This window comes from Phragmites australis, chromosome 17, assembly GCF_958298935.1.
Source record: "Phragmites australis chromosome 17, lpPhrAust1.1, whole genome shotgun sequence".
NCBI lineage: Eukaryota > Viridiplantae > Streptophyta > Magnoliopsida > Poales > Poaceae > Phragmites > Phragmites australis.
Genome location: NC_084937.1, coordinates 18861700 through 18883718, shown reverse-complemented (window position 1 = coordinate 18883718; position 22019 = coordinate 18861700). Strand labels below are relative to the sequence as shown.

Below are 22019 nucleotides of genomic sequence, written 5' to 3'. Positions count from 1 at the left end.
TGATATGTATTGTTTCAGTCACCTTGTCTTAGCTGTCGTTCTGCTGATAAGTGCCCATATGTGTATGTTCTTGCAATACTGGGTTTCCTAAACAAATCCAAAGTCACATGCTAAGCGAAAAAAAAGTTACATTGTTGATAAGTGTCTGTTATGTAATTTAGGATTACATAACGCTGCAATGCAGTAGCAATCAAAATGAATATAGTGGTCACACCCATGGAAAAAGTGCCAAAGAATAGAAGCAGAACAGTTTGCTAGCATCCCTTCTTCGCAAACTCATGTCCTTTACAAGTTCAGATATTGCACGCCCTTGTAGAATAGGCAAATCCTAAAACTGAACAATGTAACATATGGTCAAGCTAACACCTCAATTTGTACACACTTCACAGATAACATCATTGTTTTGCTCTGACCACATGCCTAGCATTGCTACTACATCACTTAACAAGCATCACAATCACACCCAATATGACCACAACAACAATGACTACATTGCTCAGCACCATCAACTGTACCAATTTGATTAGCTTGTCCATCCTTTCCTCAACTCTACCATTTCCTTTCATCTTCATGTCGACTGTACCACCAAGTGCCTAGATGTCTGCACTCTGTCGCCCATCCATTTGAGAGAAACTAGACTCCACAAGGAACTCCTGATACTCCTCGAGCCACTTGAAAAAGCCGCATCTACTGGGCATCTATCCACACGAAAAAGATGTAAATTAGCCCCAATTTACAAACGGCTAACTCCCAATCGAAGAAATGCAGTAAAGTTAACTTACTTCTACTTCATCCTTGCGGCATTTAAAGAAGATACGCCCCCCATGTTTCCATGATTTGAGCTCCAACACCTGCTCACCGCACCTAGGCAAGGGACGAGTGAGAGGCCACTATGGCCTATCTGCGCTTGAGACATGGCGCTTGTTCTTGCGATGAAGCGGCCACAGAAGCTTCCTTGCGACATCCCCTAGGGCAGCAGAGGCGACCAACACCGATGAGGGGACCGGCGGCTGCGTTGGTCCGGTGCTTAAGTTCGACCCAGTGGAGGCGGGCCCGTTCGGATGGAAGGAGGGAGCGGCGGGCGTCACCTGCGCGCTCGGGGAGGGGGAACTCGTCGGGGAGGGGTGTCGGAACTACTGCAGTGAAGGCCGTCGGAGCTGCAGTAGTGGAGGCACCGGGGAGCGCCTAGGGCCTGCGTGCCGACGGAGAGAAAAGAAATGAGATCCCGAAAAGAAACTAAGAGGAGGAGTTGTCAATCGGCAGGGGCAAAACAGTCCATCCATGCTCCATTTTAGCAGAAATAGAAAAGAAATTGAGAAGAAAAAGTAAGTGGCATTGTAGCAAGGTGGGCATCGACGAGAGTGGCATTTTAACATAGTCGTGTTCACCGATAATATTTTAGTGAACGGAAACGACGGGAGTTGCAAAATCCCAAATTTTCCCGCAAAACAGGCCCCTAATGAAATATGAAGCATCGATTTCTCACTCGACGGCGAGGATTGCTGATCTCCATCAGAAATCACCAGTCACCACCGGATCGAACCCATGCCGGCTTCTTCCAGCCAACGCCCCGCCGCCGTCGACCTCGAAACCCCAAACCCCAACCCCGCCCCCGCCGGAGATGGCGGCGTACCTAAGCATGGGCGAGGCGCACCGCCGCATCGCGGATTACCTCTCCCGCGTGACTGACTCCATCTCCTCGTCCGACGGTGCCGCGCTCGCCTCCATCCTCGCCGTCTCCTCCGCGCCCGCCTCCACCCCGCTGTCCGACGCCCTTGCCGCCTTCCCGGACTTCCCGCGCCTCGCTGCCGACCGCTTCCCGAGCCTGTCCGACCTCCTCGTCCCGCTGCTCCGTACCATCCACTCCCACTCCCTCCACCGCGACGCCGACGCCTACTCCTCGTTCGAGAAGGCCGCCAAGTCCCACCTCCTCCCGATTCGGTTCAATTTAACGGAGTTTTCGAAGATTTGACGTGGTTTGGGTTTCAGTGCGTTCCTGCAGGAGTTTCGGAACTGGGAGATGCCGTGGGCGATGGAGGCGATGCACACGGTGGCGCTCGAGATCAGGCTACTCGCCGAGAAGATGAGCGGGGTGGGTGATCTGGGTTTGTAAGGTTGTGACTTTAATGCTCATGTGTGCTTGTTTGTTGTCTTGGTGTAGGCAGACAGGGAGCTTGCAGCGAGCGGAAAGAACCCCGATAAGCTTCATGCAGCTGGGTCCTTCCTGATGAAGGTTTTCGGCGCACTAACGGTATGTCATTCTGAAAGCTTTGTTCGATGTTCTTGCTCGAATGATAATCTGGACTGTTAAGCATCAATTAGGTCACTAGCACTTGTCATGACCTGTACCTGTTGGTTGTTTTGTTAATCAGCTAGGCTTCACCAGTTAATGTTGGAATTAGAGGAGAAACCTTGGCTTGTTGCAGTGTCTTATCATTTTCTGACACGCCACATCTCGAGTAACAACCTAAAGTGGGTTATTTTGCACAGTAACTGTTTGGAAGTAATAGTGGCTAGCTGTTCAGCCTGTTCTTTGATGCATCATATTTGCTTTTATCATGTAATGTGATGTGATAACTATTTTTTCTCCAACCTTTCAGGTGAAAGGACCTAAGCGTATCGGAGCACTCTATGTTACTTGTCAGCTATTCAAAATTTACTTCAGGGTAAGATTCTGTAACTTGTGTATTTGGATTTGTTAATCGAACATAATGCAATACATCCAATATGCGGAAAGCACATTAGATATGAGTAGCTAAATGTAGCACAAGCACTAGTGCATTAGTTCTGTATTTTAAGATAACAAGGGCTAGGAGCTGATGATGAAATTATGCAGCTTGGAACAGTTAACCTCTGTCGTAGTGTCATAAGAAGTATCGAAACTGCCAGGAATTTTGATTTCAAAGATTTTCCTGTGAATGATAAGGTGAGGCGAGCATAGTCTGTGGACATTTTTCCCTCTCGAAAGCTTAATCAGTTACCTTTGATAACATCCTAATTTAATTTTACATGTAATGGTACTGGTCACTTATATGTATTATACTGGGCGCTTGGAGAGTTTAATGAGAATTTATTAGTCGTAAGCTCTTTATCTGTGTGTCTCTCTCTCTCTCTCATGGTTAAGAACTACAATGCTTTTGACCTACAAAATAGTGAAATTGCTTACATCAGTTTTTTTTTTTAATTTAATCAGGCAGATCAGAAGCTAACTTATGCTTTGATGCATTGCAATCCTCAAAGCGAATCAAATTTGAGGTACTTGTATTGCATGGGGTTTTGTAGCATGTGATTTGCAAGGTACCTGTGTGTTGAGACTCTTAAGTTGTGTTGCATTTTCTAGGAGAATCTTGAAATTTCTTGTCCCAGTAAAGATTTCAATAGGTGCATTGCCAAAAAGGACCCTCCTGGAAAAGTACAATCTGCTTGAGGTATGTTTACTAGTGCTATTATATCCTTGTCTAATATGGAGGAAATTGTAGTATGCAATATATGCATTAACATTGATCTGTCTACCTTTTAACTATGAATACATGCAACATTATTCTTCACAAGTTACTTCCATAACCACAAGTTTCTTTGTTACATTTGAAAAAATCTATGTGTGACAACATATCAAATTGGTTTACCTGAAAGGCTACAATCTTGTGCTGTTTTTGATGTATCTCGTTGAATTTTGTAAGAAGCGATATCTAGGAGGATTTAGTGGGGATTGTGAAAATTCCTAATTGATATATGACAGAATAGCTTAGCCACGTATAGATATATGACAGAATAGTTTAGCCACATATTGGTTACTTTTTGAAGAAATCTACATTTGTTGATTTTTTGAGACACTATACAAGTTAGTCTAAGGGTATAAGTTTTCTTTTTAATTTACCCTAAGTTCTACATTGGAGTGTGTAAAAGAAGGGTTGTGAAGACAGAATTCCTTAGTACACCTAAGATCTGTGAGACCTGTGAGACGCACTACATGCATTTCAGAACAGGCCTTCTCCCCCCTTCTACTGTTGCCACTCTTGATGCCCTGACCGCTGAACTTATTCACAACACCCCTGAGAACCATGGTTGGTGAGTGGTGCTGGTTATGATGAATATACTTTGCCTAGTTATCATTCTCAAAGATGAGGCTGTCTCTTCTATGAATTGCCGTAATGATTAACAGACTATTTTTTTAATCATGAGCAGTTCTGTTAATGGACTTAGCAGATAAACAAGCCAAATTACGATGGAGGCAATATATTATTTTGATGTGACACCTCAGGATGAGTGTTGCTTAGTGACTGCTAATTTTGAATTCCCTTGCTGATCCTTTTGTTCTTCTCGTTAACACCTATGGCTGTTTTAGCTGGCATGGGGTAGCTCTGTTTTGATGGAAAAACTTAGTCTGACGTCACTCGTGCTCTAGCGCTTGGTTTATTTTGTTGTACTTATTGCTTTTGCTAAATATGTTTTTTCATTGTAGTTTTTTATTCGGTTTCTTTATGATGTTTGGCTTCTTTTTTATGATGCTATTACTTATCTGTGCTCTGGTTTCTACTGTTCTACAGAGATTTCCCCTAATTCTTGATTGAGATGCGCAGGTAGTAATATAACATTTCAGTATGCAGATGTTGTGACCTCACTTAAGAGAGGAGATCTGAGGCTTCTGAGGCAAGCCCTAGACAGGCATGAAGACCAGTAAGTTCACCTGTTCCTTTGCTCAAAAACTTTCAATCCTTTCACAGACTCTGATAGCTTATTTGTTTTGCAAGATTTTTGCAATCTGGCATGTACCTCGGTATTGGAGAAACTTGAACTTCAGGTCTATCAGAGATTAGTTAAGAAAATGTGAGTGCAAAATTGAAGTCGTCACTGTCATGCTTTATTACTTTCCATTTATGACCCAATCCTTTTTGGCTTTGCCTTTCTTTCACAGCCATATCATTCAGAGGCAGAAGGAACTAGCCAGGGCACATCAATTAAGCTAGAGGTCGTAGTAAAAGCTCTGAAATGTCTCGACATGGATGTGGATGAGGTGCTTTGAGGGTGCTTTAATATTTTGTTTGGCTGTCAGTATCTTATTTTTCTACGATATACTTAACCTAGTTTCGCACCTTGCTATCAGGTGGAGTGTATCATGCCATGCCTTATATACAACAATCTCATAAAAGGTTACTTTGCTCACAAAAGCAAAGTTCTTGTCCTCAGCAAACAAGGCCCCTTCCCTAAGTTGAACGGGAAGCCCGTTTAGTTACACAGAATCATAGCTGACAATCTTGTAGTGCAATGAATTTTCTCATAGTTTTGATGTACTGGACACAGAGATTGTTTCTAGAGTTACTGAAACGCATTCCTGACAATGACATTTGTATTGAAGCACTCTTGGATGTAACCTGTACCAATGTATCATTACTGGCCTTCATTTTCTTGACGCGATGTTTATCAGTATGCTGGGTACCTTGCATTGAAATAAGTGTGCTCGAGGGGAGGGGTTCCTTTTGGTGATCTTCATTGCTATTATTCGTAGAAGAAAAATTGAACGATTGCCAGGTCTGCAAGACGGCTTGAAGAGTTCGAGATCGGATCTGGTTCGAAAGAAGTATGCAGCATTTGCACCGCGGGCATTTCTGATCTCACTCTTCTCTTGTTGTGTGCACGAACTGCGCTGGTAGCATGGTACCCGGATGCCCGGTACAGGTTGCTCACGTGCTACACTTGCACACGACGTACATTCATCGCCATCTCCCTAGCCCGGACGTCAACATCTGCAGAAAATAGCAGTCATACATACGGATGAACTACTCTCGCCTACGACATTAGGGGATAGAATTGTGCTTATCAACTCGGTTCTCTCTAGTTTACCTTTGCACATGATGTCTACTTTTCAAATTCCACGAGAAGTACTTAAACGACTTGATTATTTTAAATTTAGATTTTATTGACAAAGTGATGGTCATAAAAAGAAATATCATCTAGTGAAATGGAGGATGCCAGCCCAAAGGACAGGGTGGCTTAGGGATCTAGGACTTCGATGTGCAAAACAAATCGTTACTATATAAATAGCTATTTAAACTGCTTAATGAGGGTGGCCTAGTGAAAAAATGGGACTCTCATTTCTAGGCTGTGATGATAAGTGTGAAAAGATATATGCTCCACTTTGCTACATTTGATATCAAAGATAGCTCACAAATTAGATTAGAGAGGATACGTGGTTAGGGAACTCACCACTGCATGATTAATACCAAATTTGTACAATATATAGTGCGTCATAAAGATAAAACAGTGGTCTAGGTGATACATACACCTCAGGTGAATATCACATTTGGACAAGCACTACAAGAATCCTTACTTTGTCCGAGTGTTTTAGTGACTCGCCGACGGTCGCTCGGGAAAAATACATATAGCTGATGGTTTTATGGTCTCGGACTGTATATATAACTACCCTTGGGCTATGATTAGGAGTGACCGATGGTTCAATAAAATCCCTCGGTAGCTCATCAACGAACCTGCACGATGCGGATAGCACCCACGTTCAGAGAATAAAACATGGTTTATTTTTCTAACCCAGCAGCCTTCAACCGTTAGATTTGGAGGCCTACATCTAACGATCTAATCTTAATGCCCAGTGGTTACATAAGGAAGACTATTCCTGAAACATTGACTGTCAACGCTAAAACAGATCAGAAATTTGCTATCTTCCTTGGAGGACGCCGCCGCCAGACATGGGGTCAGGTACAGCCGGACCTGGCCATCGCCGATCTACATCGCCGGCCTTGTTTCGTGCTCAGGCCAACGCCGCCATTACCAAGCCATACGCGGACACGTCACCTATAGCTGTTTGAGGCAAAGCAGTTGCCGTTGCTGCAGACAGCCATCCGCGACTTGATGAGCGCCGCTTCCTCGACTGCAACGGCTGGTATCCTACTGGCGTCCTGACCAGCATCGCCTTCCTAATTACGATCTGCAGCGCCGCTGGCCGTGGCCTTCCAACATTTTGCCCCCACGTGATCAGGCTTGTGTTATCCATCGTGTCTTCGAAGATGAGAACAACTTCAATATTCACTGATGTTCATCTAATCTAATCCCCTTCTTGTTTGTATTTTCAGAATACTTTTATTTGTAGTTTCTGTCATAATTGATTTGTGTTCTACATTGCCGAAAAGGTGTTCTCAAATATGAATTTTCTCTATATTAATGTTGCCTTCGGATCTACTGTCATTTGTCTAATTACTCTTTTCTTTCCGAATCTAGATTAGATCACAAATGGTCATGTGATAAGCTGCAAAGGGCTCCACAATTCGTGAAGGAAGTAGGCCAAAGATGGACTTATTGTTCAGTTTTTGTGCACTTTGTGAGAACTTACGTGAGAGTTGTGTAATTCTTTCCTCAAAGAGGAGAAACTATGTAACGTTATCAATGATCCAGGCTTTATCAAATATAATAGAGAAGCCTTTTTTGATTAAATTTAGAGGCTGCACAATTCTGTTTCTCTTATTTTCAGAAAGCATTCAGGAGAAAACTAAATAGCTTGAAGTGTTGAATGTAACGTTTGGCATTTGGCAATAATTATCTTTGTCGAAGCATACGTACAAAAAATCATCCAAACAGCCAAACATTTTATACAAGGCAATGGATCAAAATATTTCATTTCTAAAACAAGAAAACAGAATGACTGAGAGTAGCAAAATACTAGGCAAATGGGACAGGTGTCACACAGCTGTGTTACGCTGGTTATGAGATGGCCGAGACGGCAACTTACTGGCTGAGGGTACCGTCGGGGATTGGTCGAATGCCCGACCACGAGTGGCCAACGGGAAATGCCCGACGGTGTACCTTCGGCTATTACTATTTCTGAGTGTGGTTTCATATAGCCGACGGTGTTACAACTCTCGGCCAAAGTTAGAATTCTAGTAGTGAGGATATAACTGATACAAGGTTGACAGCTTGGAACGATCTATTATCAAAGCTTAACGGTGTAAATATAACACAAGAGCGAGATGAGTTCAACTGAAATTTGACCAAAACGGTAAAAACTCTATAAATTCCTTATACAGAGCCCTCAAACATATTGATACCTCAAATATAAATAAACAAATACGGAAGTTGAAAGTACCCCTAAAATAAAAAAAAAACTTTCTCTGATATCTCCGATAAAGAGTTCTACTAACCAAAGATAACCTAGTAAAAAGAAGATGATAAGACAATCAAAAATGTTGTTTTTGTCATAAAAGTAAGACAACTAAGCACCTCTTCTTTGAATACCAATTTGTCTGTTTCGCATAGCTCATTATCCAAGTAAGTATAAATATTTACCCACTCCACAGCGTATCTAATATCATGGGAAATTGGCTACGAGGCCTTAGTAAAAAACTAAAAGCTAATATATTGGTTAGAGTGGCGGAGTTATGTTGGTTGCTATGGCTATGCAGAAATAATATTATTTTTAATAAGAGAAAAATTACCTTGTTTGCTGATTATATATACATATACACATTAGCTCCGTACTTGATCTGTGCTTTAACAGTTGGACTCTTAAGGGATGGTAGCAATGACATATATATACGACTGAAGCAGGCGATCAGAGAGCTTTTTGTCAGGCATAGATGAAATTCTAGGCTTCGGATCTTAAGTTCTCTACATTAATATAGTATGTTTCGAGTCTTTCCCATGATTTGAGGATGTTTTTGGGCTGTTTGGTTTACGTTTTGTTTTGTTTTGTCTTTTGAGTTATGTGCATCATTGGTCATGAAGAAGCTAGGAGCAAACTATATGCAGCTGTTTCTCCTTATTATTTCTAATGATAAAAATCAATAAAACTTCTTTTATATAAAAAAAATGTCACGGCTGCATCACTGACCCCTGGGCATATCACTAGCCGGTACCATGGACGGCACGGACGCATCGGCTCCGGACGGCTTATTATTTTTCATGAATTTCTCAGGACCACGGGAATGTACAAATCGTGCTGTTCATTAACAACCGTACTTACGAGAGCGTAATGGGAACTAACTAGGTAGCAGCATTATATTAGTTGCCGGATTGGATTGAATTGGATCTCGCCTGCCGACTTGCTAACGGAATTAAAGTTTGTTACAACCATGTCCTTGCAGCATCAGGGTTAGACACGATAGCCAATGAAAACTTAAAAGTGCGGAAACTCGAAGGAAAGCAGAAAAACAATTGCAACTAAGATTATCTTTAACTATATTTTTTTTATTTCGTTCCTTTCTCAATTTTCTTCCTAATTTCCATTCTCTTTATTTTCTATTATCTTCAATAACTTACATTTGAAAGGATTCGTGAAGTGAAAGAAAAAAAAACTCGTCTCGAAAGAAATAACCTTGAAAATCCCTTTATGCTGAAAAACGTGAAGAAAAATCATTAAAATGTTAAAAAGAAAAAAAATCCGTACAAAAAAAATTCTAAATCTAATAGGAATCAGTTGAGGATGATCTAACAATCTACCCACGTAACAAAAGCACGACACCCTCGGTAGAGAGGGAAGTCATCGCCAGGCAGAATCATCAGTCGACCTCCCGCTTAAGAACTTGAAGACAGTTGATGTGCGGCAAGAACCTGCGACTCGGACTGCAACAATTCTTGTGCATAGTGCAAGAGCTCCTCCTTCTCAAATCTTTCAGAAGATCTGTCCAGTTTTTTTTTTTTTTTAAAGAACAAGTATGGAAGATGATTTCACTAGACCACGAATTAAGTTGCTCTCAAAACCAGCATTGTTTCTAACTTTCCAGATGGCGGCAAGCTCGATCATGAACAAAGATTTGACATTGGCCAAATGAGTTTGTATCCACAAGTAAAATTGATTGCGGACGTGCTTGTAGCACGATGGCAGTACTCCATGAGTGGAGCTAATCCAACGGTAGTTGGATCCCATCCCGCACATCCCTTATTAAGACCTCTAATGAAGGCTTAAGTAAAAATTGATAGAGTAAACTAGGAATAGAATCTACACTGATACAAGTAGCAATAAACTCTACACAGTTTTCATAATAAGGGAAAAAAAAGAAGAAAAGGTGTTAGGTTGCCTCCCTTTTAACAAAAACAGCAAGTACGTACCATCGCCAACCCACTTACTCTTTAACAAACTATCCTTTGTTAATAAATAAAGCATTCTGCTCTTGTAAACAAAGGAAGATCTTAATATCTAATCTTGGCTTTCCAAATATGAACAAAAGGCTGATTTGGAGAACCTCTCATAAACAATTTATAAAAAGATTTAACACTGAAGACCTCTCACAAGCAGCTCCTCTAATTGTCCTCGTTTTTTTAAGCGAATGCCAGATCTCCTCGCATAATTTCGAAAGACAAAAACATCACACGATGATCTCAGCTGTTTGTGGCGTATCATGCCACCTTTGCACGCTTGTAGCATCCACAGCAGCCGTTGATCTCAGCTGAGACCAATGCTGCCGTGCGGTTGGCCAACCGTTCCTCTGCCTTACCGTTCCCGTGCTAATCTGAATTTTTTTGTTCAATCCACCTCAAGCTAAAGCCCTATTTTGGGTGTACGATTGTGCTTTTTTTTTGCAATTTCGTAAAAACTAATCTAATTCCTATGGGAACTACCAGGCGAATTCGTGCATCCCAAGAAAACGTACGTATCCAGTGGTTCGCAAAAGAAAAGAAAAAGGAAAGAAAAAGAGAACGTACGTACATATCCAGTGCACCAAGACTTGTGAGTTGTGGCACGGTGCTGATTCCGGCCGTCAAATTGAGATCGAGCTCTGCCAATATTATGAAATTTGGTCTAATTCATTTGTCAAACTGTGCATTTGTCATTTCCTGAACCTACCGTTGCTCTGCCAATATGATGAAATTTGGTCTAATTCATGCCTATTCAAGCTAGAATTGAGTTGTCATCGATCAAGTGACATGGAGGGTCCTTCTTCTTTTACCAAGATGACAACTCAATGTTGTGCGACCTAAAGTTTAAAACTCACCTCATTATTTTGCATTCTCGTATAAAAAAAATACCAATGAACCCTAAAAACAAAATCTTGTGATTATAAATTCAACCAAACTGGAAAGTAGTTGTCCCAGTCTCAGGGTTTTGTGTGCCCTGTTCAATGTGCAGTAGCATGGTGCCTGCCAAAAGAGCTTAGCATGGAGGGAGGGACAATTATTCATGCTTGTTCCTGTACTTTCTAGACAGCTTACGATATTGATTAAGCTTCTTAAGCGCTGGCTTTTCACACGGCTCAATGATATACTTTTCTATGATGTGTCTCAGTGTCTCTCCTTATCTAAACAAAACTAGTTTTGGCAATCAAATATCCTAATACCAGGCCAGATATGTTAGCCATGCTTTACTGAAATATGAAATGAAAAGAAATGCGACATGCAATAGGAATTGAGGAGGTTAAATTGAGAAATCAGCGCAACTTTTTTGGCTAATCATGTTTCGATCACGACCGTTTCCATGATGTTTCATTTTGACTTTTTTGGTGTCTATAAGGGTGATTTTTTTTTTCTTAAATACGCATCACGGTTTGGCGTAACTGTGTCAATGTATCCAAATCATTCGGTAACCCGGCCGAAAAGAGATTTGTACATTAGCAAAGATCCAGAATTGTTGTAAATGTTTAAACCATAGTCACTAAATTCTCGAGTTGACAGAGTCAAGAAACGGGATCGAGAAACACGATACACTACTTACGAAAGGTTTTGACAAGACAGGAACTAGATTATTCCCACGTTCGGAAACGAAGATGATGATCTTAGAATGAGGAATATGGAACTATTGAGAAACACGATACGCTACTTACGAAAGATTTTGATAAGACAGAAACTAAATTGTTCCTACGTTTCTGAAACGAAGACGACATTCTTAGGACGAGATACATAACATGGTTTCACGTTTCCCGTGACTATGGTAAAAAAACTCAAAAACATCATTTTCTAACTTGGCAGAAGGTGTACCTTAGCTGCCGGATATGATTACAGCTCGATCTACCTCTCCAATCCTAGCTGATTAGATTCCGCTGGGTTGACCAGAAAGTAAGCTTTTCACCTCCTCTACCCGTCGCATCAGAATTAAGGAGAAGCTGTTGAGGTGACCTCATGTGTTGTTGTTATAGATCACGCGAGCGTCCAACGGAGGAAAATCAACCCTCCGTCATCTACGCACTTATCGTTTTTTTCCTGCCGATTTGGAACAAATTTGATTTAATCACCATGTCTCCTCGAGCTAACCAAGGTCCTGTTTCAAACGTAAGGATTTCGTGGAATGTTGCAGAGAGCAATTTGCAGCCAATTGTGCGGCCTTAAGTTCAGCTCCTAATTTTTTTTATTGCATTCGCATCTAACAAACACAACCCAACCCAACTTTGACGAGTACAGCAAAAAAGAAAAAAAAACAAAGATCTTTTTGTAAAGCGGATCGAGCCACTAGCTGATGATAGACAGGACCAAACTGGAAAGCGGTTGTCCCAGTCCCGGCCTCCCGGGTTTCGTGTGGCCAGTTCAATGTGCAGTGGTATGCTGGCTACCAATTCAGAGTTTCAGACAACTTAGGCCTCACCCCATGCAAAACTACAGAGCAGTTTCTTAGCTCACTCTACATCATCAAGAAATAAGCTCTCTAACACCTGATTTCTAATGCCCTCAAAACATGGGCCCCGTCAGATTTTTTTTTCTTCTCTCTTCTCCTCCCATTCTTTAACAACAGCCCCTTCTTCCTTCAGCGTGTGGACGCGAGGCTGCATAGGAAGCCTGTCATGGAGAAGCAGCTAAGAGGAGGCTCGGTACAGATCTGTGGAGCGGAAGAGCGGTGGGCGACACGAAGCTCGTGGTGGGCTCGTAGCTGAGAGGTGACATGCAAGCAGCTGAGTGGCAGGCGCTACGTCGCTGGAGGCTGAGTATGGCTGAGTGGCTGAGCGTACGAGCGCGACACGTGTAGAGAGCGGAAGGGCGTGGCGGGGGCCAAGGAATAACGGTGAGAAGCTGAGTGACGCCCGGCCGGTGGGACACTGTTTAATGTTGTAGATCATGATAGTAGCGATAGATACTATTTTTCTCTTAAGTGCGATTTATTTGCAATGTCTATCAGTTGGATTTGATACCTAACTAATATTTTCAGAAGACATCAACTTCTTCTCTTTTTATTAAAATCATTGCCACTCAACTTTTATCTTACGTGGATATATAATTAATGCTTAAGATATCAGTTAGCATGGAGCACTTGGAGTGGCCTTAGCATGGAGGAACCATTATTCCTGACCTGTTCCTACTTCCTAGGCAGCTTAATTAGCTAGCATGGCCCGATTAAGCTCCTTAAGCGCACTGGCTTTTCTTTCACACGGCTCAACGATATATATAGAGAGTAAGTCTTTTCTGTACTTCCTATGTACATACTCCTTTTCTAATAGATGTTAAAAAATCAGGAAAAAAATATGCATCTTAAAAAGTAGTATTTAGATCTTAGAAAAAAAATATTTCACTTATAAAGAAACATACACATATCAGAAAATAATATATACATATCAGAAAGTAGTATATACTTCAGTTATAACGAGATCAAATATAGATCAAATCGAGAGTATATACTCCTGTGAATACAGACTAGTTTCCCTAGAGAAGTCTTTTCTGTACTCCGGATATACATTTCTTTTATATATACACACACATATAGTTTTTTGGAAAATATATATACTACTTTCTAATATGTATATACTATTTTTTTAGAGGTATATACTTCTTTATAAGTGAAATATATATGCACCTATTAGAGAGGGAGTATGTACATCCAAAGTAAAAAAGAAATGTTGTGTGTGTGTCTATATATATATATATATATATATATATATATATATATATATATATATATATATATATATATATATATATATATATATATATATATATATATATATATATATATATATATAGAAAGTATATTTGGTACTCCCGGGAGTATGTACTTTCACATACATATCTCATAACATATGGAGTATTTCATGTGATAAATGGTATGTACGTGGAGTATGTGAGTATATAAGATTATCTAAGTGGTATGTATACTTCTTTAGTAGTTTGTACATATTTTTTTTAGTATATTACATTTTATGTACAAATATGAAGGTATTATCAAAATCTATTAAAATTGATGAATTTCTTTTCAATTTTTTCATGTAATTCATATTGGAGTATTTTAGAATGAGTATATAAGTATACTCATAGTGATAAAAGGGTATATCCAGTTTATTTATGTGGTATATCATAGTAGAGAGTATGTACTCTCAGGAGTACAAACTACTTTTCCTATATATATACGGTGAGGCTATTCTGCGCCTATGCGCAGTTGCTATTCGCATTGCGCATATTCCCCAGTTACAACCGGAAACACTATGAGTTACAACTTGTTAGGTAGACCAGTTACAACTTCACGTCTAGAAATGCATAATTGTAACATGAGAAGCTAACACTGTGAGTTACAACTTGTTATTCGCACTGCGTATATCCCCAGTTATAACCCAAAATACTGTGAGTTACAACCTATGAAGTATGCGTAGACATAAACTATAGTGAACATACCTGCAGAATATACATAAAGTATATATATATATATATATATATATATATTCTTTGCTGTGTCTATCCTTGATCCAACAAAAAATAGCTCTGGCAACCAAAATATCTTATTACAGAACGAAGATAAGATGGCCTATATATTCTTTCTGATTAAAACAGCGAGTAGCATTAAGAACTGAGAGTGGCAAATTAAGAACTCAGCGCAGCCCTTTTGCCTCAATCATGTTTCTATCACGAGTCGGGATTGTTTCCACGGTGCTTCATTTCGAACCTTTTTTGTTGTCTATTTATAAGGTAGCTTCTTTTCGCTTAATATAAATACGTGTCACAGTTCTAAATAATTGTAGCAGAATCGATCAGCATCTCACAAAGCTAATCCGATCAAGTATCCTTTATACAAAAGACGTACATCGTGTTCATTAGCAAAGATATACATTAACAAACATCGGACCACATGTGAATGTCAAAAGCATTTATCCTTTTTAACTGTAGCACGTTCCATTGTTCCAATACATCTCAAAGAATACCGGCAATGAAACCAACGATAGTACATTACCAGACAAGTGTCCTGCACATCTTTACATCAGATTATGTCTCGTGCCCAGATTCACTTGTTTACTCGTATGTTGCCCTCATGTATGGATGTATATGTAACATCACATTTTGTTCTTTTCTATCCACTTGAGAAAGCAAAACCACTATACGGCGCATGATTAAAGTCTTCTAGGATTTTTCCAAGCACAAACGTATAAGTAAACCCAAGAGACCGTTTTCTGTGGTTATACTTGGGATTGTGGTGTTAGGAAAAGCATTTGTGTCCATATCGACAAGCTCACAAGCAGCTTACCTCTTCTATCCTAATTCCTAAAGCAGATGTCACGATCTTCGCTTTGTAAATATGTCGTAGATAAATTCACTGCTGTCTGCTAAGATTCCTGTGCAAAGTAAAGCGCCAGATATACATACATATCCTGTCAGATTCTTGTTTTTGCTAGTGGTGACAATATGGACTAAATATGGAGTAAAATTGCATTTCCATGCACTTGGGGGACAATAATGTTTTTGCTAGTATGAAATGGAAGGAGAAAAGAAAAGGGTCAGACGTCAGAGGATGTACATCATATATGTTGGCGTGAAGAGCTGAAACTTTTCAAGCATATCATCCAGCGTGCATCTGGCTTGCAGAAAAGCTCTCTGCCTGCTTTTGGGCTGCCTTTCCTGCCTCATCTGGCAGCCAGTTTCAACACACGCCATGATCACCACTCGCGTGGAATGATTCGGATTTGCGTTGCTCGCTCGATCGGTGTTACTGTTACCAGTTGGATGGAATCTGACGGATCCCCTTCACCAGTTACCTGTGTGCTGCAAGAGGCTAAGCAATGATGGGAATCCTCTGCTCAACGATGCCATGCATGCTGTTGTGTGAACTTGATCGATTGTGAGAGTCCTTTGCGTTGGCACGAAGAACGTCGGATGATGGGTATGCATCGAAAGAGAGTTCCCCATTATCATGACTTCATCAGAGATTAGATCAAGTCATGTCGTCAATTAAGCGGTCCGATCGATATATTGTGCAAGGGGTAAAATAGTAGCATTGCTCTGCTTGGGAGCAGAAGCCAAGAATGTAGCTAAACACTACAAATTTTTTTATCACACTTCCTAAATTTCAGATGTTTGAAATTTAGACATCTGCGATAAGGAGATTGCTTGGTGGCGGGGGCTTTCTGGCGGGGTTGATTTGGTAGCGGCTTCTGTTAGAAAAACATCATAACATTAAGATATTTAGATAGTGCACTGTGAATTGTTAAAATTATTGTGACCGACTCATGAAATAATTCCTAATAAATCTCAAAGGTTCATATTATAGAGAGGTGATCCATGTTGATATCTACTCTTATCAGTGTCATATTGCTAATGAAGATAGATGTAGAGTTTTCTCTCTCTATATATATGCAAATACCTCCACCTCATTAGGTAAAAAAAAAAAATAGACTGCTAATTGAAAGTAGCTTAAAATTAAGAACGCTCTCATTACGTGGGTCTATATACAAGTTAGGCTCCGGACCATGTAACCTCCATCAAACCTCATCGCCGTTGCTTGCGGCCATCACCGAGAGGTTTTACAAGGACGGGAAGCTATTCGGGGTATCCTAACACCTAGGTGAGGCTGGAGCTAATTCTCTGATCATCCACTCGCCCCTCATAACCTCAGAGCCGTAGATAGGGGTACTATAGGGGAAACGCTCCAGCCTAGAGATATTTAGATGGTGCACTGTGGACTATGGTATTACTGTAGTTATCATAGTATCTTAACCACTACGCGGTATGTGAAGGGTTGAAATGTTAAAAGTACCCCTCTAGATATATAATTGTAATATAATATCTTAGGGACAGATCAATAATTTTCCCTATCTCTTCTCTCTATGAATATGCCCTCCAAGGGCAGAAGAGGGAGGACCCCAGTGGGTTTTTTTTTCATTACACAAATGATATTTCTCTCACTCTCTCCTTTCCGGCCACAAGCTTTGTCTTCAAACTTAAGCCTCCTCTTATGAGTGGGGCTCTCACTGTATCTATTCGGGGCTCGCTCTCGTGCTCCAACAGCTTCCTAGTTTATGGGCTTAAGAAAGCTCCCGGGAAGGAAGGTTGGTCCGACGGAGAAGGTGGGCATGGGGCGAGCAGAGATGACCCAGAGGTGCCAGTGGATCTGGCGACGGGAGTGTCGCCGGAGATAGGGAGTGAGCTGCCTTTGAGGGAGCGATCAAGAAGGTGAAGACAACCTTTGAACCATTCAATCACGATCGGACAGTTCAGATTCGTCACCTAAATTTTTTTAAAAGCAAGTGACTGAAAAATAACATCATCCCTTTTATTGACTCAAAGAGGCAGCTTAATTGTTAGAGCCCGAGCTCGGCCAAACATGTTTGTGTTTTCTGACATGGTACGCAGCTAGATTGGTACTAGTGGTGCCCTTGTGGTTCACGCACATATCACTGAGCTACATGTTAAAAATAATAATTTGTATTTAATGAATGCTATAGATCCGTGTGTGTATATATATATATATAAGTGAGTAATATAAAAAAATCCATTATAACACAGGATATTACACAGAGTCGTCAATATATATCTCTAACACTACATACGACATACATTTGCATTTGCAGTGACCACAACTCTACGGGGATTAGGATATGGATCGGAGTGACATTACTTTTAGGAGACACAACAAGAGACAACAGCTAGCTGGGAAAAGAAACCAAACGAGAACCTACTTTTGAAACTAATTTGGGTGATTGCTAGCACCAAATTAAATTACTATACCACTTAGGCATGCGCTACTGTCAAATTAGTCAGCTACCAACCAGCGGTAGTTTAATACAGGGTTGGTAAATTACTAGGATATGGACCAAGCTGCTTACATGGGGTTCAATCTTGATTTGGCTCCAAACCACTTTTCTTTTGACGAAAGGCCAAAATAGAAACTTGTTTTAACCTTGGTTTTGACAGTAAGCTTTCATTTTGTTTTATTTTCTGAAGGCAAGGCAGTAAGCTATCCTGATTTCAGCCCTTTTAATAAGAGATTAAAATTTTGGTGAAACTTCACGAATTTCGGAGTAGAACGAAATATCTAATTTTATATTTCTTTCACTGACACGTGAGACTTACAGTTACAGAGCATATGATGAAAAATAACTAAAATTTTGTGAATTTTAATCTTTTCACAGGAGAAAAAAATTGTAAAACGAAATTGAAATCCCTACTTCTGACTTAGTACTCCTTTGTTAGGTTCGATGGGAAGAAAGGAAGAAGAGCTCAAGCTCAAACCAGCCTCGATGGATTTAAACAGATTCTTTTAGATAATCAATGGATTGAACAGATGGTGACACTTAAATGCTAAATACTACTAGTAATCACATTTCGGGATCAGCATGGGCACACAATGCAAGTGACCTTCCAATCTGCCACGCTGTATAATCAGAGCCTATCATGGTGGACTAGCTCCCAAGAAAGAATTCAGCGAGCGATGACAAACGACAGTGCGCATTGGCCCCGGACAGCGAACGCATGCAGAAACGAGTCGCTGCTCCCATCAACAGCAGGCAGACAGGTCTTGAAAAAAAAACAAGCAGGGAGTAGGAGTAGCAGCAACTGCGCACTGAATCGCTGACAGTAACTTGTGCTAGCTGCTGCTCACATGCGTCCGAATCCTTGACACAGGGAGTCGCAACCCGCCGGCGTCTTGACCGGCCGGGGGCTCTTCGATCGATCCACACGTCCGCTCGAGCTCCTGTCCTGCAACGAGAATTCTTGGTTGAAGTCTCGTTTAATCTTGCAGCAGCAGCAGCTGGACGTTTCTTCAGAGTTCAGCCTTGGGTCTTTTCGAAGCAGGCAGGCGAGTACCGGAATGAAAACGATCGCACGGCGTGCCTACCGAAGGCGGTGCTATAGTGCTCCGGGCCGGTACCGTAGTTACGTGGCTCTGGCTGCATGAGCGCGGCTGGAATAGCATAGCATTTCCCGGGCAAGGGCGAGCACTTGTCGGTGGAGCACGGCTGAAGCTAAAACAATGGTGGTTTCACGAATAGTCCTGAGTGAGAGACAGCACTCTTAAGATTTGGTTCAGATCCGGCAATAAGCATCGACCTTCCGCAGAAGGTAAAACAACGGTGGTTGTTTTTGAAGTGAGCTCAGTCCTGTAGTTTCGTAACCAAGCACTGCACAAACACACATCCTTTTTTTTTTCTTCGAAAAGATCCTTAGGAGTAAGTAATAAACATCGAGCTTCCGCCGAAGCTAAAATTGTTCTTGAAGTGAGCTTCGTAGGTGTTATATGTGTATTATGTGTGGTGGTGTGATTACGTGCGTGTTCTACCGGTGTTTTAAAAAAGGACTGCACAATCACACGACCGGGAGCCCCCGGACATGGCGACCGTCGTCTACTCGGCTAAACGACGCCCGTCCAGCCAAACCGAGCCGCCTTTCCCTTGCGCCGATCCACACCACGCACCCGGCCTCTTCGTGAACCCGTGGGGCGCGCGCGCGTACCCGAAGCAAAGCCGAGCCAAGAACCCATCACTCCCGGCAGTGAAACACACCGCGACTGCGAGCGAGCGATCCCTTCCAGGCTAAGGCTAAGGCTCCTCTCTCTCTCTCTCTCTCTCTCTCGGCGCATAAAAGATAAAACCAAGCAAGCAAGCGCACACCTCACTCACTCCCAGCAGGAGAAAAGAAAAGCAAAAGGAGCGAAGCAAAGACATGGCCGCCGCAACAAAAGCATCCTCTTTCTGCCGAAGCTAGATAAGCCTGGTATACCCCCCTCGCGGTCACGCGCGGTCCATGGGTGCGGCGCGTCCGCGGCGCTGGAAGCTGCCGTTCCACCGCAGTGGCAGCGCGCTGTCGTCGCCGTCCACCAAGTCGCCTGCAGCGCCGCTCCCCTGCTCGCCGGCGCGGTCGGAGGCGTGGGCGGCGGAGGAGGCTGTGCCGCCGGAGTTCGTGTGCCCGGTCTCGGGCGCGCTGATGGCTGACCCGGTGATCCTGCCGTCCGGGCAGACGTACGAGCGGGCGTGCCTCCAGGCCTGCGCGGAGCTCGCTTTCTTGCCCCCCGGCGTCGAGTCCGTGGGTGCCGACACGATGATACCTAACTCGGCGCTCAAGGCGGCCATCGGCACCTGGTGCGCACTCTCCGGCCGCGCGGTGCCGGCGCCGCCGTCCGCCGAGGCAGCACGGGAGGCCGTGCTGCGCGCGATGCCCCCGGTGGCCGCGGAGCCCGTGAGGACGATTAGGAGCGTGGCGATGGTGAGTTCGTCGAACTCGTCGTACTCGTCGCCGGCGTCGACGTCGTCGTACGGGTCGTCCTCGGAGATCACAGCCGCGGAGGAGGAGGTGGGCGTGAGGCCCGTGAAGGAGGCGCCGCCGAAGGAGGTGGTACAGGTGGAGGCCTTTGACCCGTTGGAAGACGAGGTGGTTGCCAAGGTGATGGACGCGGACGAGGAGGGAGTGGTAGCGGCGGCGATGGGCGCCCTCCGGGAGGCCACGCGGGAGAGCGCGGACCGGCGGCGCACGCTGTGTAGTCCGCGGCTGCTCGGCGCGCTGCGGCGCGTGCTGCTGCTCCCGCGGCACGCCGCCGCGCGGGTCGACGCGACCGCGGCGCTAGTCAACCTCTCCCTGGAGCCAGTGAACAAGGTCCGCATCGTCCGCGCGGGCGCGGTGCCGGCGCTCGTGGAGGTGCTCCGCTCGGGCGCCTCCGCGCCCGAGGCGCGCGAGCACGCGGCTGGCGCGCTCTTCGGCCTGGCGCTCAACGAGGACAACCGCGCCGCCATCGGCGTGCTGGGCGCGGTGCCTCCCCTCCTCGACCTCCTCACCTCCCCCGCCCAACCGGTCCGGGCACGCCGTGACGCCGGGATGGCTCTCTACCACCTCTCCCTCGTCGCCGTCAACCAGTCCAAGATCGCGCGATTCCCGGGCGCGCCCAAGGCTCTGCTCGCCGTCGCGTCCAGCGCCGCCGAGCCGACGCCCATCCGCACGTTAGCCCTGATGGTGATCTGCAACCTCGGCGCCTGCCCAGAGGGCCGCGCCGCGCTGATGGACGCGAGCGCCGTGGCGTCCGTCGCCAGCATTCTCTCCTCTCCCCACGACGACACCACCAGCAGCAGCGCGGACCTCGAGGAGTGGTGCGTGGCGGCGATGTACGCCATGAGCCGCGGCAGCCTCCGTTTCCGCGGCCTGGCGCGCGCCGCCGGCGCGGACAGCGCGCTCCGTCGCGTGGCCGACGAGGGCGGCGGCGTCCGGCGCGAGATGGCGAGGAAGACCCTCCGCGCCATGCGGGGCGACCTGGACGAGTTCAATGACCTGACCGGCAGCAGCCTCGAGTGCGGTGACGGCGACGACTGCGGCGGCAGCATCGTGTCGGACGGGCTCATGTCGTTCCGGCGCCGGCAGCGCGAGCTCGGGGTCTCGTCCTGCGGCAACACCGCCGAGTTCTGAAACAATTCTCCTCATTCCATTCGGCCATGCTTTGTATGTAAAATTGCTTGCTTTAGGTTTGCATCACAGCGTTACACATTTGTGCCGTGCCCGTGTGAGACGATGAAAAATGCCCTGGTTTTCAACCGGTGGCACTTGGCAGTGTAACGAAGCTGTTGCGAGCTCCGAGCTCGCGATGCGTCGCAAATGCACTCTCATCTGTGAGTAAACCCCTGCTGTGTGCCTGTGTGGTGCTGAACTGGAGCTGCTCATCTGTTGTGCTTAACGCAACGCAGTGACGGATGCAGGGCAACCAAGTAGGCCCTTTCTCTTCTTCCTTCTCTTTCGCGCCCAAGAAATTGGAAGGGGCTTGGGAGTTGGGAGGCTTGAGCAGTTACCCGGGAAGAAGAGGATAACAAGGCCAGCCAGGTCGCATCCGTGGTTAACTAAACTCGAGCCACTATGCTGCTGCATTTCTGCCACACACACAGCTTATGTGAAACTAACAACTCCAATATCTGTTCTCC

At 44.0% G+C, this 22019-nt stretch overlaps 1 protein-coding gene and 1 pseudogene across 1 annotated transcript; both read left to right on the top strand.

Annotated features, from left to right (window-relative positions):
• The first annotated feature begins 1463 nt into the window (after nucleotides 1-1463).
• On the top strand, nucleotides 1464-5410 carry LOC133897853 (enhanced ethylene response protein 5-like; annotated as a pseudogene).
• Nucleotides 5411-19620: 14210 nt separating this feature from the next.
• On the top strand, nucleotides 19621-21751 carry LOC133897787 (U-box domain-containing protein 38-like). Its single transcript, XM_062338612.1, has one exon. The coding sequence runs from the start codon at nucleotides 19867-19869 to the stop codon at nucleotides 21511-21513; it is 1647 nt and encodes a 548-aa protein (XP_062194596.1). The 5' UTR covers nucleotides 19621-19866; the 3' UTR covers nucleotides 21514-21751.
• The last annotated feature ends 268 nt before the right edge of the window (nucleotides 21752-22019 follow it).

Excerpts from the sequence above, each read along its gene's own strand:
- LOC133897787 (XM_062338612.1), top strand. The coding sequence starts at position 19,867 with ATGGGTGCGGCGCGTCCGCGGCGCTGGAAGCTGCCGTTCCACCGCAGT.